General features: G+C 44.3%; 1 protein-coding gene across 1 annotated transcript in view; it reads left to right on the top strand.

Annotated features, from left to right (window-relative positions):
• Nucleotides 1-18,316, top strand: part of rabep1 (rabaptin, RAB GTPase binding effector protein 1) — a gene marked incomplete at its 5' end in the record, with an annotated part of 132,950 nt that overhangs the window by 43,853 nt on the left and 70,781 nt on the right. Inside the window, 3 exons of the mRNA XM_038813590.1 lie at nt 3,534-3,992; nt 5,738-5,842; nt 17,301-17,417. Of these exons, the coding sequence (XP_038669518.1) occupies nt 3,534-3,992; nt 5,738-5,842; nt 17,301-17,417 (681 nt within the window). The remainder of the gene's footprint in view (nt 1-3,533; nt 3,993-5,737; nt 5,843-17,300; nt 17,418-18,316) is intronic.

The raw sequence follows: 18,316 nt of genomic DNA on the forward strand, positions 1-18,316 counted from the left end.
TGAGATATGGTTTTGCCAGAGTGGACTGGGAGCAGACACTTTTAGGTAGATCTGTGACAGTGTGACAGAACAGTGGGAAGCATTCAGGAAGGAAATGAGGAGAGTGCAGGGCCAACAAGTTCCAATCAGGAAAAAGGGTGGGACCAACAAATCCAATGAACCCTGGATATCAAGCACTGGATAAGGAGAAAAATGGAGGCTTATGGTAGATAGAGGGCTCAAAACAGCAGAAGCCATGGAGGCATTTAGAATGTCCAAGAGGGAACTTTAAAAAAAAAATTAGCGGAGCAAAAAGGGACTGGCAGGTAAAATAAAGGAAAGTCCTTTAGCACGGTAGCATGGTGGTTAGCATAAATGCTTCATAGCTCCAGGGTCCCAGGTTCGATTCCCGGCTGGGTCACTGTCTGTGCGGAGTCTGCACGTCCTCCCCGTGTGTGCGTGGGTTTCCTCCGGGTGCTCCGGTTTCCTCCCACAGTCCAAAGATGTGCGGGTTAGGTGGATTGGCCATGCTAAATTGCCCGTAGTGTCCTAAAAAAGTAAGGTTAAGGGGGGGGTTGTTGGATTACGGGTATAGGGTGGATACGTGGGTTTGAGTAGGGTGATCATGGCTCGGCACAACATCGAGGGCCGAAGGGCCTGTTCTGTGCTGTACTGTTCTATGTTCTATGTTGTTTTACAAGTACATTAATGGTAAAAGGATAACTAGGGAAAGAATATGGCCCATTAAGGACCACAGTGGTAATTTGTGTGTGGAGCCGGAGGATGTAGGTCGGGTTCTAAATGAATACTTTGTATCGGTGTTCACTAGTGAGAGGGGCAGTGTTGGTATAGAAATCAGGGAGAGGACTGTGCAGAAATTAACATAGATAGAGAGCGGGTTCTGAATGGTCTGGTAGGCTTGAAAGTAGACAAATCTGCAGGGTCAGATGAAATGTATCCCAGACTGTTGAGCGAGGTAAGGGAGGAAATAGCAGGGGTGCTGGCCATAATTTTCAATTCCTCTCTGGCCACAGGAGAGGTGCCTGAGGACTGGAGAAGAGCCAATGTGGTACCATTATTCAAAAAGGGAGGAAGGGATGAACCAGAAAACTACAGGCCAGTCAATCTAATCTCCATGGTGGGGAAACTCTAAGAAGCAATTCTGAGAGACAGACTTAATTTGCATTTGGAGAGGCGGGGATTAATCAAGGACAGTCAACATGGTTTTGTTGAAGGGAGGGGAGGTCTTGTCTGACCAATTTGATTGAATTTTGCAAAGAGGTGACGAGGTGTGTAGATGAGGGAAATGTATTTGTCATCATTCACTTGGCCTTCAGTAAGGCTTTTGGTAAGGTCATGGGAAATCGATAGTGAACATAGAACATACAGTGCAGAAAAAGGCCATTCGGCCCATCACGTCTGCACCGACCCATTTAAGCCCTCACTTTCACACTAATTTGGCAAAAGGGATCCAGAATTGGCTAAGTAGCAGGAAGGAGAGGGCGATGGCCGAGGGGTGTATGGAAGCCTGTGTCCAGTGGAGTCCCGCAGGGATCAGTGTTGGGGCCCTTGCAGTTTGTGGTTTATATAAATGATTTTGATATGAATGTCGGAGGGTTGTTCAGTAAGCTCACGGATGATACGAAAATTGGTGGGGTGGTAAATAGTGAGGAGGATAGACTTGGTTTACAGGAGGATATAAACAGACTGGTCAGATGGGCTGATCAGTGGCAAATGCAATTCATTCTGGATAAGTGTGAGGTGATGCACTTGGGCAGGACAAGGAAAGGGATACATGATAAACGGCAAGGCACTGGGAAGCACCAAGGATCAGAGGGACCTTGGTGTGGATGTACACCAGTCCCTTGAGATAATAGAGCAGGTTGATAAGGTGGTTAAGAAGGCATATGGTAGGCGGCGCTGTGGTTAGCACTACTGCCTGATGGGTCCGAGGACCCGGGTACACTCCTGGCTCCGGGTCCGTGTGGAATTTGCACATGCTCCCGTGTCTGCATGGGTTTCACCCTCACAACTCAAAGATGCGCGGGGTAAACATAGAAATAGAAAATAGAAGCAGGAGGCAATTCGATCCTTTGAACCTGTTCCACCATTTGGTAGATTAAATTGTCTCTTAATTGGAATTTTTTTTCAAAAGAAGGCATATGGTATACTTGCCTTTATTAGCTGAGGCACAGAGTTTAAGAGCAGGGAGGTTATGCTGGAACTGTATAAAACATTGGTGCGGCCGCAGCTAGGGTATTGTGTGCAGTTCTGGAATCCACATTATAGGAGGGATGTGATAGCACTGGAAAGGGTGTAATGGAGATTTACCAGGATCTTGCCTGGGCTGGGGAGTTTTAGTTATGAAGAGAGATTAGATAGACTGGGATTGTTTTCCTTGGAGCAGATGAGACTGAGAGGGGACATGATGAAGATATATAAAATTATGAGGGATATGGGTAGAGTAGACAGGAAAAAACTTTGCTTTTGGTGTAGGGATCAATGACCAGGGGGCATGGATTTAAGGTAAGAGGTAGGAGGCTTAGTGGGGATGTAAGGAAAAGCCTTTTAATCTGAAGGGTGGTGGGAGTGTGGAACTTTACCTGAAAGGTTGATGGAGGCATAACATTTAAGAAGCATTTAGCAATGCCAAGTGCGGGAAAGTGTAGCTTGGTAGTGTAGCTTGAGAGAGATCTCGGCATCCAGGTACATAGGGGTGTGGAATGCCCTGCCTGCAACAGTAGTAGACTCGCCAACTTTAAGGGCATTTAAGTGGTCACTGGATAGACATATGGATGAAAATGGAATAGTGTAGGTCAGATAGGCTTCAGATGGTTTCACAGGTCGGCGCAACATCGAGGGCCGAAGGGCCCGTACTGCGCTGTAATGTTCTATGTTCTATGAAAGTGAGATGGTTGTTTTTGACTGGTGCAGACACGATGGGCCAAAGGGAATTTTCTGTGCTGTAGACCTTTATGACTCTATAAACTCCCACAGTGCTGCACTGGAATGTCAATCTGGATTATGTGCTCAAGTTTCTGGAGTGGGAATTTCTCTTTATTCATTTGAGGGATGTGGACGTCACTGGCTGGGCCAGCATTTATTACCCATCCCTGATTGCCTTTGAGAAGGTGGTGGTGAGTTGCTGGCCTGAGCTGCTGTAGTCCCGGTCATGTGGATGCATCCACAGTTCTGTTTGGGCGGGAATTCCACGATTTTGACCCAGTGACAGTGAAGGAACGATGATGTATTTTCAAGTCAGGATGGTGAGTGTCTCAGAGGGGAACTTCCATGTGGCGGTGTTCCCATTTGCCTGCTATCCTTGCCGTGTGTCTCAGGTTTTGTAAATTTAACACACTTTGAGATGAGAGATATATCACTGAGCCACAGCTGGCATCTTATTTGTTAGCTATGTTATCTCCTGAGTGATTGCAGACATTGTCCATTAGACTGGCATTGTAGGAATGACTAAGATGCTGTGGAAATGCCATTTATGTAGGTTAAAAACATTGTCATTTTGAACTTTTCCAATTAATTTTCCAATTTTTTTCTAGATTTGTGGAAATAGTATACATAGTTCTGTACAGTCCTTGGATTCTGATTTGTCGACATCAATGGCAGGTCCTGCTACTAAACAGGATGGTGAGCCATTTCGAGAGGGCTTACGGAGGGTACAGTCCACTGATAGTCTCGGCACTTCAGGCTCCTTGCAATCAAAGAGCTTAAGTTGTGGGCACAAAGCAAAATCAGCAGGAAATCTGGACGAGTCTGACTTTGGGCCATTAGTTGGAGCAGACTCTGTTTCTGAGAACTTTGATACAGTCTCAGTTGGCTCTTTCCAGATGTCTGGTTCCTTCATACTGACAAAAGATCAAGAAAAAGCAATTAAAGCTCTCACACCTGAGCAAGAGGAGACTGCTTCCCTTTTGTCGAGTCTTACGCAGGTAGTGGATAGCGCTCCCAGTGGGTACAGAATGGTCAGTGAGAAAGAATGGAATTTGCTACAACAGGAGGTGGGTATTTTAACTTGTACATCTGTCAAACATTCATGTGGCCTTATATTCACTTTTTATCCTGTTTACAGTTATGTTGTGAAGCATTTTAAATGTCCTCAAGCCTATCAGTATATTTCCTTGAGCATATTAACAAAAAAAATGTTGATTTCAGAACAAAATCTCTATAAATACTGCAGCTGATGACTGTGTTTTGGCTATTACAGTTTGACATTTCTTCTAACACTTAAACTTTATGGGCAAAGTTCAGTTCTATATTTCCTGCAAACTGAGCCACGTAACTGTATGTGTGTCTTGGGTGAGATAGCCCCAAGACTGACCATAACCCTTTTTACCACTTTACCCTGGACTCTGCCACCATGTTCTTTTTTTGTATAAATATTTTTATTAAAGTTTATGTTTTTGCATTGTAGAAGACATGGATAAAACGGTTGTAATTTATAATTTACGCAGTGTTCCTTTTCAGCTCTCTCCCTGTTGTCCTGACCACCCTCATTACTGTCTGCTTTCTGTGACCCTGGTGGTTCCCATGCGTTCCCTCCTCTCTGTCTCCCCATTCTATCTGCTGTTGGCTTTGAATAGGTCTTGGAACAGACCAATGAATGGCCTCGAAGCTTAGTGGAAATCACCTTCCGACCCTCGGATGATGTACTTGATCTTCTCCAGATGGAGAAATTCCGATAAATCTGCCAGCCAGTCTGCAGCTGTGGGTTTTGCTGCTGATCGCCAGTCATGCAGGATTCTCTGGCGGGCGATTAGGGAAGCAAATGGAAGGGCAATCAGCCCTCTTCCTCACATGAAGTTCTGGTTGGTCTGATGCCATTCTCGAGCACGGCTCGACCTTCACCCCCACAACCTTGAACATCGACTCAAAGAAGGCTGTCCAGAGCCCGACAAATCTGAGGCAGGCCCAGAACATGTAGGCGTGATTGCTGGGCCTCCCTGGCACCGTTCACATTTGTCCTCCACCTCCGGAAAGAACCTGCTCATTCGGGTTCTTGTGAGGTGTGCTCTGTGCACCACTTCAAACTGCATGAGGCTGAGCCTTGCACAGGAGGTGGAGTTGGCCCTGTTCAGTGCTTCGCTCCAGAGTCCTTACCCTACTTCCATCCCTAATTCTTCCTCCCATTTCTCCGTGGTGAGAGCGTCCTTTCTAAAAGCTGTCCATATATGTCCCCGCAGCTCCCTTTATCCATAATGTCCACATCCAGCAGATCCTCCAACATTGTGTCTCTCGGGGCTCGAGTGTACCTCGTTGGTCTCCTCGCAGAAAACATTTTTGACTTGTAAATGTCAGAGTTCCTGTCGGTTCGTTAGTTTTAGTCTCTCTGTCAGCTCTTCTACGGCTGCAAAACTGTCCCTTATCTCAAGTCCCTAACCGCTAGCGTATTCATGCAGTGAGTTATTGATCTCGGTCATGGAGAGGTGATAGATAGAAGCCATTTGCTGCCTAAGGCGATGGGGAATGATGAGAAAAATTAAAGGACTTTTGACCTTGCCCACTTTTGGAGCGATCTATTAGCTATGTCGAGCACATTGCTGGAAAGATGAGCATCTCGTTGACCTGTTTCCTGAGATATGGAAGAAGATTATCTACGGATAAACAGGCCATACAATTGCTGCTCCAAGGGGAACAGCAATTCCAGAGTGGAAATCAGCAACCTATTTTTACAATTATTGATTTCTGTCTCTATTTGGACAATACTGGTTGCTATCTGCCCTTTTTTCCTGATATTTCCCTCCAGGTGCAGAATGCTGGAAACAAGCTGGGTCGCCGCTGTGATATGTGCTCAAATTACGAAAAGCAGCTTCAAGCAGTTCAAGTGCAGGAGGCAGAGACCCGTGACCAGGTGAGACTGACTGTCGTGTGGTATTTAAACTGTTTGTTTCCTGTGACATGAACAACTCTCCTGGTGTATCTCTGCTCCAAATCTGAGGAGAGTTAGGGGGGTTGCTGGGTTACGGGAATAGGATGGATAGGGTGGCCTTTCAGGGGCCGGTGAATAATCGATGGGCGAATGGCCTCGTCCTGCACTATAGATTCTATGATTCTATGATGAAACGTCCAGATAAGGTATGGTTTACTATCTTCTGGTGCCGTTTTCTGTCTGAATCATTATATACTATTTCTTGTGCCCATCGTGGAACAGTGCTGATTGGTCAGAAATGCTGGTTAATTTTCTTTTTGCTCTTTGCAATAAATCTTTAAACCCGTTATTCTATCCTTCCTAATTTATTATTTTGTCAATCACAAAGCATATTCCATAAAATCTTCATCCTTAATTTTGTTTCTCTTTGATTATTTTTCACTGAAGAGAAAGTCTGCACAATTGGATTCTGCCCAATCACATGCCTTGATAAAGTTTCTGTGGTGCTATGACAGCTTATTTCACAGCCAGCTTTTATCCCCTGACAAAATCAAAACAATTCACTCTCAAACTTTACCCCAGTTACATTTCCTTCTCTTTTCTACAAATGACCCTATCTGCTGCACTAAATCTCTAACATCCCAGACAATGAGTTGGGTTATTTACCGCACCCTTCAGATAGAACCACCGAAACCCCTTTCTACCCAAGCTTCATGATTGAGATCAAGCTGGCTGACACTCCTGCCATCCCACTCCAATACAATTTTGAAGACCTGAGGCAATTATGTTCTTACGAGCAAACCCTCATCAATGCTTTCGCCACTTCCAGACTCAACAGTTCAACTGTTCTGCTCGCGGCCATCCCATCTCACTCTCCATATACCTAAGTTTCCAAAACTGCTGCCCTAATGCACACCAAGTCCCATTCACCCATCACCCATGTGCTTACTGGCAACACATTGACTTTTAACATTCTTAGACTTATATTCAAACCAAACAATGATTTTACACCTCCGTGTCTCTTTAACCTCTTGCAACCCTACGGAGGACCTGTATTCCTCCGTATTCCAGCCGTATCATGACTTTCGTCACCCAACTATGATGTTCTGAAGTTCTCTCTCTAAACCTTTCTGCCTCTCCTCCTGTAGAATGCTCCGTAAAACTTTAGTCCCTGTTCTAATATCCTCTCCTTTAGCTCAATGTCAACGTTTGATATTTTTGAAGCACCTTGGCCATTTTACTGTGTTAAGTAAATTAAGCCCGCTACATAAATACAAATTGTTGCTGAGTAGATCTCCCAAGGACTGAAAAGAGAAGCATCTGGAATGCTGCAATGGGCATCACACCTCTTGGTTAAAGTGATTTAGTTAATAAAACGTTTGCCTGGCAGCAGTTAGCAATAGTTCTGCTTCTGATTTGCTCTAAACAAGCATAAGCTTGTAAGTTTTTATCAGTAACAACAAGGCAGGAAAGAAGTAAACATTCAATTGTACAAGTAAGATATTTCACAATGCAAAATTGAGTTTTAAATCTGTGATGGCTCCCTGTCTCTGTTTCTCTGCTCGTTTTGCCGTTAAAAATAAATGGTACCTATTTAATGAGAAGTACTGTAAAGTAACACAGGCATTTGAATTAACAGCTTGTCATATATGTGCAATAATTTATCCAATCAGATCTACAATTAGGAATTGTTCCGTTAAAACAATTCACTAATGCAACAGGAATTGTAATGATCAATGGAAAGATTTAGCTGCACCACTAGCTAGTTTTAAATCTTTTTATAGGAAGAAAACAAGTTGTATTTTTGTGGTTAACCCTTTCGTTAGAGTGTACCTGGTTAATTTATTCGCCCCGAAATTGCTGAAATGAACCATCTTCCAGCAAGAGCCATGAATTGGATATTTTTTTAACCACACCTTTCATGTTACATTTTTGTTCTGCCAGTTGCTGGAAATGTGAACTGATAGTGTTGCCCTGAGGAGCATCAGGGACGTCCTGAACATTGTGTCCAGTGCTTTCTCTCCTTACCCAGTGAAATTTAAGGATAGAGAAAGCAACAGTGGGAATGATGGTAAAGGAAATGGGGTCAAATTGGAAACAGAAAGAGAGAAAAAAACAGGCAAGGAAAGATTAAGAGCACAAAGAAAGGAATTAAATTTATAATTTAAAATAACCTCTCTGCATGATTAATGGCTCACATTTCAAAATAGTGTCTTTGATTTAATAAAAGGTCCCATGAGGTTTAGGCGCATTATCAAATAAAAGATGACATTGAGCCACATAAAGCAATATGAGGGCAAATGACCAAAACAACATAGGTTTTACGGAGCATCTTGAAGCAAGAAAATGAGGTGGAGGTTTATGGAGGAAACTTAACGGGCTTTGGTTGTTGAAGGCACCACGACAGTCATGGAGCACTAAAATTGGGGATGCCAAGAGGACAGAGCTGGAGGAGTGCAGGTATCCCTGAGGATTTTAGAGTTGGAGAAGCTTAGAGATAGGGACATTTGCTCATGCATACATACAAATTAGGAGCAGGAAGAGGCCACTTTACCCTCTCAATCAGCCCTATGGCTGATCTGACTGTGGCCTCAGCTCCACATTCCACCTACTCACGATAATCATTGACTCCCTTGTTGGTCTAATGTCTGGTGGGGAATTTGCTGAGTCTATAATCAGGAATGGGATAACTGAACACCTTAAAAAATTTGGTCAATCAGGGAGAGCCAATATTGATTCATGAAAAGAAGGTCATGGTTGACTAATCATATTGAATTTTTTGAAGCGGTGACTAAGGACAGGGGAATGTCTATGGATGTTATTTTTTATTTTTATGGACTTCCAGAAGGCATTTGATTAGGTCCCACACAAGAGCCTGTTAACTAATGTGGAAGCCCGCGGAGTTGAGGGCAAATTATTGACATGGTTAGGATGACAGGCGACAAAGTGGGGTTAATGGGTAATTATTTTAATTGGAAGGAAGTGACTAGTGGTGGACCACATTAATCTGTGTTGCGGCCTCAATTAGTCACATTATTAATTAATGACTTGGATGGTGGCAGAGAAAGTTACATATCCAAATTTGCGGATGATGCAAAGTTAGGTGGCACTGTAGACAGCCTAGATGATAGCAGAAAATTGCAAGGAGACATTGACAGACGAGGTGAATGGGCAAAATTGTGGCAGATCAAATTTAATGTCAGCAAGTGTGAGGTTATCCATTTTGTACCAAAAAAAATAGAGAAGAGTGCTTTCTAAATGGAAAGAGGTTAGGTACAGTGGATGTCCAAAGAGACTGAAGGGTTCGGGTGCTTAAGTCTTTAAAATGCCAGGAACAAGCAGAAAATAGTAAATAAGGCTAATGGAATGCTACACTTTATATCTAGAGGATTGGAATATAAAGGCCAGAGGGGTTTTGCTGCAGCTACACAAAACTCTGAATAGACCCCACTTGGAGTACTGTGAACAGTTCTGAGCCCCATATTTGGGCATAGAGGGACTGCAACGTAAATTTACAAGAATGATACCTGGATTACATGGATTGAGTTACAAGGAGAGGTTACTCGCATTAGACCACAAACATAGGGGCAGAATTAGGCACTCGGCCCATCGAGTATGCTCTGCCATTCAATCATGGCTGATATTATTCTCATCCCCATTCTCCTGCTTTCTCCCCATAACCCCTGAACCCCTCATTAATCAAGAACCTATCTATCTCTGTCTTAAAAACACTCACTAATTTAGCCTCCACAGCCTTCTGTGGCAAAGAGTTCCACAAATTCACTGCCCCCTGGCTGAAGAAATTCATCTCTGCTTTAAAGAATAGTCCCTTTAGTCTGAGGCTGTGCCCTCTGGTTCTAGCTTTTCCTACTAGTGGAAACATCCTCTCCACATCCACTCTATCCAGGCCTCGCAGTATCCTAAATTACAATAAGATTCCTCCTCATCCTTCTAAACTCCAAAAAGTACAGACCCAGAGCCCTCAACCGCTCCTCATATGACAAACATAGGGCAGCACGGTAGCATTGTGGATAGCACAATTGCTTCACAGCTCCAGGGTCCCAGGTTCGATTCCGGATGGGTCACTGTCTGTGCGGAGTCTGCACATCCTCACCGTGTGTGCGTGGGTTTCCTCTGGGTGCTCCGGTTTCCTCCCACAGTCCAAAGATGTGCAGATTAGGTGGATTGGCCATGATAAATTGCCCTTAGTGTTGGGTGGGGTTACTGGGTTGTGGGGATAGGGCGGAGGTGTTGACCTCGGGTAGGGTGCTCTTTCCAAGAGCCAATGCAGACTCGATGGGCCGAGTGGCCTCCTTCTGCACTGTAAATTCTATGAAACTCTTCATTCCAGGGATCATTCTTGTGAACTTCCTCTGGACCCTTTCCAAGGCCAGCACAACCTTCCTTAGGTATGGGGCCCAAAACTGTTCACAATACTCCATATGGGTTCTGACCAGAGCATTATACAGCCTCAGAAGTACATCCCTAGTCTTGTATTAGAGGATGAGAATATTGGTCCTTTAGAGGATGAGAAGGGAGATTTAATAATGGGAGATGAGGAAATGGCTGAGGAACTGAACAGGTTTTTTGCGTCGGTCTTCACAGTGGAAGGCACAAATAACATGCCAGTGACTGATAGAAATGAGGCTATGACAGGTGAGGACCTTGTTATCACTAAGGAGGTAGTGATGGGCAAGCTAAAGGGGCAAAAGATAGACAAGTCTCCTGGCACTGATGGAATGCATCCCAGAGTGCTAAAAGAGATGACTAGGGAAATTGCAAATGCACTAGTGATGGGCAGCACGGTGGCACAGTGGTTAGCATTGCTTCCTATGGCGCTGAGGACCCGGGTTCGAATCCCGGCCCTGGGTCACTGTCCATGAGGAGTTTTCACATTCTCCCCGTGTCTGCGTGGATTTCACCCCCACAACCCAAAAGATGTGCAGGATAGGTGGATTGGCCATGTTAAATTGCCCCTTAATTGGAAAAAATAATTGGGTACTCTAAATTTAAAAAAAAAATGCACTAGTGATAATTTACCAAAATTTACTAGACTCTGGGGTGGTCCAGGCGGATTGGAAATTAGCTAACGTGACACCACTGTTTAAAAAAGGAGGTAGGCAGAGAGCGGGTAATTATAGGCCAGTGAGCTTAACTTCAGTAGTAGGGAAGATGCTGGAATCTATCATCAAGGAAGAAATAGCGAGGCAACTGGATGGAAATTGTCCCATTGGGCAGGCGCAGCATGGATTCATAAGGGGCAGGCTATGCCTAAATAATTTAGTCGAATTTTTTGAGGACATTACCAGTGCGGTAGATAACAGGGAGCCAATGGATGTGGTATATCTGGAAAGCCTTTGACAAGGTGCCACACAAAACGTTGCTGCATAAGATAAAGATGTATGGCATTAAGGGTAAAGTAGTAGCATGGATAGAGGATTGGTTAATTAATAGAAAGCAAAGAGTGGGGATTAATGGGTGTTTCTCTGGTTGGCAATAAGTAGCTAGTGGTGTCCCTCAGGGATCAGTGTTGGGCCCACGATTGTTCACAATTTACATAGATGATTTGGAGTTGGGGACCAAGTGCAATGTGTCCAAGTTTGCAGACAACACTAAGATGAGTGATAAAGAAAAAAGTGCAGAGGATACTGGAAGTCTGCAGAGGGATTTGGCCAGGTTAGGTGCATGGGCTAGGGTCTGGCAGATGGAATACAATGTTGACAAATGTGAGGTTATCCATTTTGGTAGGAATAACAGCAAACGGGATTATTATTTCAATGATAAAATATTAAAACATGCTGCTGTGCAGAGAGACCTGGGTGTGCTCATGCATGAGTCGCAAAAAGTTGGTTTACAGGTGCAACAGGTGATTAAGAAGGCAAATGGAATATTGTCCTTCATTGCTAGAGGGATGGAGTTTAAGACTAGGGAGGTTATGCTGCAATTGTATAAGGTGTTAGTGAGGCCACACCTGGAGTATTGTGTTCAGTTTTGGTCTCCTTACCTGAGAAAGGACGTACTGGCGCTGGAGGGTGTGCAGAGGAGATTCACGAGGTTAATCCCAGAGCTGAAGGGGTTGGATTACGAGGAGAGATTGAGTAGACTGGGACTGTACTCGTTGGAATTTAGAAGGATGAGGGAGGATCTTATAGAAACATATAAAATTCTGAAGGGAATAGATAGGATAGATGCGGGCAGGTTGTTTCCACTGGCAGGTGAAAGCAGAACTAGGAGGCATAGCCTCAAAATAAGGGGACTGAGTTTAGGAGAAACTTCTTCACCCAAAGGGTTGTGAATCTATGGAATTCCTTGCCCAGTGAAGCAGTTGAGGCTCCTTCATTAAATGTTTTTAAAATAAAGATAGATAATTTTTTGAAGAATAAAGGAATTAAGGGTTATGGTGTTCCGGCAGGAAAGTGGAGCTGAGTCCACAAAAGATCAGCCATGATCTCATTGAATGGCGGAGCAGGCTCGAGGGGCCAGATGGCCTACTCCTGCTCCTAGTTCTTATGTATTCTCACCCTGTCGACATGAATGCTACCATTGCATGTGCCATTCTAACTTCTGAGTGAACCTGCACGTGAACCTTAAGAGAATCTTGAACTAGGACTCTGAAGTCCCTTTGTGCTTTTGATTTCCTAAGCATTTTCCCAATTAGTCTATGCCTCCATTTTTCCTACCAAAGTGTATAACCTCACACTTTTCCGTATTACATTCCATCTGCCACTTCTTTGCCCACTCTCCTAGCCTGTCCAACCCCTTATGCAGCCCCCTTGCTTCCTCAATACTATCTGTCCTCCTCCGATCTATAATAATCTTTATAATAATCTTTATTGTCACAAGTAGGCTTAAATTAACACTGCAATGAAGTTACTGTGAAAATCCCCTAGTCGCCACATTCCGGCACCTGTTCAGGTACACAGGGAGAATTCATAATGTCCAAATTACCTAATAGCACGTCCTTCAGGACTTGTGGGAGGAAACCGGAGCACCCGGAGGAAACCCACGCAGACACGGGAAGAACGTGCAGACTCCGCACAGATAGTGACCCAAGCCGGGGACCTGTGCTAACCACTATGCTACCGTGCTGCCCACTTTGTACGATCTGCAAACTTAGCATCAGTGCCTTCAGTTCCTTCTTCCAGATCATTAATGAATATTGTGAAAAGTTGTGGTCCCAGCACTGATCCCTGAGGCAAACCACTAGTCACCGGCTGCCATCCTGAAAAAGACCCCTTTATCCCCACTCTCAGCCTTCTGTCAGTCAGCCAATCCTCTATCCATGCCAGGCGGCACAGTGATGCAGTGGTTAGCTCTGCTGCCTCATTGTGACGTGGACCCAGGTTTGATCCCGGCGTCAGGTCACTGTGCGTGTGGAGTTTGCACCGTCGCATCCCAAGGATGTGCAAAAGTAGGTGGATTGGTCATGCTACATTGCCCTTTAATTGGAGTTTTTTTTAAAAAATGTATGGAAGAGATATTTATTCGGATTCAGAAGATAGCCAATATGTTATGGGCAGCACAGTGGTTAGCACTGCTGCCTCACGGCTCCAAGAACCTGGGTTCAATTCTGCCCTCGGGTATCTGTCTTGTGTGGAGTTTGCACTTTCTCCCCTTGTCTGCATTGGTTTCCTCCGGGTGCTCTGGTTTCCTCCCACAGTCCAAAGATGTGCAGGTTAGCTGGATTAGCCATGCTAAATTATCCTTGGTGTCCAAAGGGTTAGGTGGGGTTACTGGGTGACGGGGATAGGGTGGAGGCGTGGGCTTAAGTTGGGTGCCCTTTCACCTGGCACACATGACGGTGGCCCGGATGGGATAGAAGACAGGTGTGCAAGGTGCGCGTGAGGGCCAGCGAACCATGTCCACATGTTTTGGGCATGTTCGAAGCTTAGGGGATTCTGGCAGAGTTTTGCAGACGTCATGTCCACGGTGTTAAAAACAAGGGTGGCACCGAGTCCACAGGTGGCGATTTTTGGAGTGTCGGAGGACCCAGGAGTCCAAGGGGCAAGAGAGGCCGACATCTTGGCCTTTGCCTCTCTGGTAGCCCGGAGATGGATACTGTTAGCATGAAGGGACTCCAAGCCCCCAAAATCAGAGACCTAGGTCAATGACGTGGCCGGCTTTCTCAGTCTTGAGAAAATCAAGTTCGTTCTAAGAGGGTCAACACTAGGGTTCATCTGGAGGTGGCAGTTGTTTGTCAACTTCTTCAGATAAAATTAACTCAGCAGGGGTGGGTGGAGGAGGGTTAGTCTAGATTACTGTTCTCGGAAGGTGGGACCTATGAGGGAGGTAGAGGGTTTTTACACTATGTTTATAGTTTGTATATGGTTTACTGTTACTGTTATAAAATCACAAATGCCACAATAAAATATTTTACAAAAAAAAGTTGGGTGCCTTTTCCTAGGGCCACTGCAGGCTCAGTGGGCCAAATGGCCTCCTTCTGCACTGTAAATTCTAAGATTCTAACCCTTAACGCAATGAGCTCTTAAACTATTTAATAGCTTCCTATACGGTACTTTGTCAAAGGCCTTCTGGAAATCTAAATAGATTACGTCCAGTGGTTCTCCTTTGTCTAACTTCCTTGTTACCTCTTCAAAGAAGTCTAACAGATTTGTCAGACATGACCTCCCCTTGACAAAACCCTGCTCAGTCCTATTTTATCATGTACTTCCAAGTACTCCGCAATCTCATCTTTAATAATGGACTAAAATCTTACCAATGACAGAAGTCAGGCTAACCGGCCTATAATTTCCCGTCTTCTGCCTTCCTCCCTTCTTAAACAAGGGTGTTATATTAGTAATTTTCCAGTCCCCTGGGACCCTCCATGCCTCCAGTGATTCCTGAAAGATCACTGCCAATGTCTCCACAATCTCCTCAATTATCTCTTTTAGGACCCTGGGGTGTAGTCCTTCCGGTCCAGTTGATTTATCCACCTGCAAACCTTTCAGTTTCCCCGGAACCTTTTCCTTAGTGATGGCCGCTGCACGCACCACTGCCCCCTGATTCTCCTGGAGTTTTGGTATACCGCTAGTGTCTTCCACCATGAAAACTGTTGCAAAGTAACTATTCAGTTCCTCTGTAATTCCTTTGTTTCCTATTATTACTTCTCCAGCCACGCTTTCCAGTGGTCCAGTGTCTATTTTTCCTTCCCTTACCTTTTATATGTTGAACAAACTCTTGCTATCTTCTTTTATATTACTAGCTATCTTACACTCATATTTCATCTTCTCTCCCCTTATTGCTTTTTTAGTTGTCCTCTGCTCGCTTTTAAGGGCTTCCCAATCCTCTGTCTTCCTACTAATCCTCGCCACTTTGTATGCTTTTTCTTTTACTTTTATGCTGTCCTTGACTTCCCTCGTGAGTCATGGATCCTCGTCCTCCCCTTTGCATGTTTATCCCTCCTTGGAATGAATTTCTGTTTTTGCTAGAATTTAGAAGGTTTAAGGTATGAGCTGATAAAAGTATTCAAGATATCAACAGGGAAAGACAGGGTCGAAAAAGATAAACTAGATAAACGAGAGGTTGAATAAACTAAACCAAGTTCTCACTGGAACGAAAGAGGTTGAGGGGCGACCTGATAGAGGTTTACAAAATTATGAGGGGCATAGACAGAGTGGATAGTCAGATACTTTTTCCCCATGGCAGAGGGGTCAATTACTCGGGGGGCATAGGTTTAAGGTGTGAGGGGCAAGGTTTTGAGGAGAAGTACGCGACAAGTTTATTACACAGAGGGTACTGGGTGCCTGGAACTCGCTGCCGGAGGAGGTAGTGGAAGAGGGGACGATAGTGATGTTTAAGGGGCATCTTAACAAATACATGAATAGGATGGGAATGGAGAGATACGGACCCCGAAAGTGTAGAAGATTTTAGTTTAGACAGGCAGCATGGTCAGCGCAGGCTTGGAGGGCCGAAGGGCCTCTTCCTGTGCTGTACTTTTCTTTGTTCTATGTCTTTGTTCCACTGGTTGGAGATTCTAAAACAAGGGGGCGTATTCTTAAAATTCATAAAATTAGGGCTAGACCGTTCAGGAGAGATGTTAGGAATAATTTCTTCCCTCAAAGGGTGGTAGAGATTTGGAACTCCCTCCCACAAACAGAATTTGAAGCTCGATCAGTTGTTAATTTTTAATCTGAGATAAATAGATTTTTGTTAAGTAACAATATTATGGGATGTGGTACTGAGGAAGGAGCAGTGCTCCGAAAGCTCGTGTTTGAAACAAACCTGTTGGACTTTAACCTGGTGTTGTAAGACTTCTTACTGTGCTCACCCCAGTCCAACGCCGGCATCTCCACATCATGTACTTTTCTTTGTTCTTTTCTTCTTTTATTCTCAAGGCACTTGGGATGGCCAATAAATGCTGGCCTAGTCAGTAATGCCTACATCCTACTGATGATTTTTTTAAAAAATAATGCTTGTAGCCATGTGATAGATATGGCATTGTTGCTGAAATATTATAAACCAACAAATCCACATAGTCATTGTTACTGTTGTATAGAAGTTGGTTCGGCCGCATTTGGAATACTGTGTCCAATTCTGTCACCACACTACCAAAAGGACGTGGAGGCTTTGGAGGGAGTACAGAAAAGGTTTACCAGGATGTTGCCTGGTATGGAGGGTATTAGCTACGAGGAGAGATTGAATGAACTTTGATTGTTCTCCCTCGAGAGACAGAGGCTGAGGGACGACCTGATAGAAGTTTATAAAATTATGAGGGGTATAGATAGGGTGAACAGTTGAAGGATTTTTCCCAGGCGGAATTGAAAATTACAAGGGGGCACAAGTTCAAGGTGATGGGGGGGGGGGGGGGGGGGGAAGGTTCAGTGGAGATGTGTGGGGTACGTTTTTTACACACAGGGTGGTAGTGGCCTGGAATGCACTGCCAAGTGAGGTGGTTGAGGCAGATACATTAGCGACCTTTAAGACTTATCTGGATAGGCACATGAACAGATGGGGTATAGAAGGGTACAGGTGCTTGGTCTAGATAGGAGCAGGCTTGGAGGGCCGAAGGGCCTGTTCCTTGCTGTGGTGTTCTTTGTTGCTAAATATTACAAATCAACAAATCCACATAATGCATGCAAGATATTTATTTAAAGAAAAAAATCTTGACAAAGCTTTGTACTCACTTGAAACAAAAAATGCTGAAAATACATGGCAGTCATCACCTGTGAAGAGGACAGATAGGGTGATGTTTAGCATGATGACCTCTTCCACACACCCTTTTTCATTTTGTCCTTTTGATTCTCTCTCTCTATCAGTCATGGGTGCTCTCTCTCTACACGGGCACAGAATAATAGCTACTTCTGTTCATTTAGATCAGTGACCCTTTCCCCAGAAGACATTGAGTATAAAAATAATTGAAATAAATTTGTCTTGTGCTAAAAGCGATACCATGCATTGGACTCTTTCTGATGCTGTGTCTATCTACTTAATAACTCTACAGGTAAAGAAACTTCAGGTGATGCTACGTCAGGCCAATGAGCAGTTGGAAAGAACATTGAAGGAAAAACAGGAGCTGGAGGATTATGTCAAAAAGAGCTCTGATGACACCAGTAGCCAGGTACCTGGCATTGCAATACTAATACCTGTAATTAGCTACAGTTTCATCCAGAACTTGAGATATGCTGATAAAATTCTGTTTATGTAGTAGGTGTTTTTTTAAATCAGTTTGATTCAGCACAATTGAGCACACTCTAGCTATTTACTCCTTGGATCATCAGCACTTTTCCAAATACCAAACAATTTCAGTGAAACGAACAAGTGGCAGCACAAAATACTGTAGCATGTCACTAGTTCCCACAGTTGTGGAGCTGTGTAGAATATCCCAAGATAAATTACAAAGCTGCACTGAAGTGACTAATTCAGTTTGTAATCTGGCAACAACATTCCCCCGTTCCTGCTCCCCTCCAGTAAAATAACATGAATATAGCTGAACAACTCCGAGTGCCAGGTGGAAGTGAATACAGAAGACGGCAGATTGTGCAGTTGTCTGGAGAGATGGCGGGTTTGAGCTGCCTGGAGCCAGCTCTGGGGGAAGATGGGACTAATACAAGCCGGATGGGCTGTGCCTCAACAGGGATGGGACCAGTATTGTAGTGGGACACTGATAGTGCTGTTGGGCAAAGTTTAAATAACATCGGGAATGGGAATCGCAACATAGATTCAGAAGAAAAAGAAGCTGGAAACGGGAGGCAGGAACTTTTTAAGCAAGTGTGGAAGGCAGAGCAAGAAAAGGCTAGAAGTAAACAACAAAGCAGTTATTCGGTGATTAATTTTTTTTGGAGAAATTTAGAGTAGCATATTTCTTTTTCCAATTAAAGGGCAATTTAGCATGGCCAATCTACCTAACCTGCACATCTTTGGGTTGTGGGGGTGAAACCCACACAGACGCAGGAAAAATGTGCAGAACTCAAAGAACAAAGAAAAGTACAGCACAGGAACAGGCCCTTCGGCCCTCCA

Source organism: Scyliorhinus canicula, chromosome 12 (assembly GCF_902713615.1).
Source record: "Scyliorhinus canicula chromosome 12, sScyCan1.1, whole genome shotgun sequence".
NCBI lineage: Eukaryota > Metazoa > Chordata > Chondrichthyes > Carcharhiniformes > Scyliorhinidae > Scyliorhinus > Scyliorhinus canicula.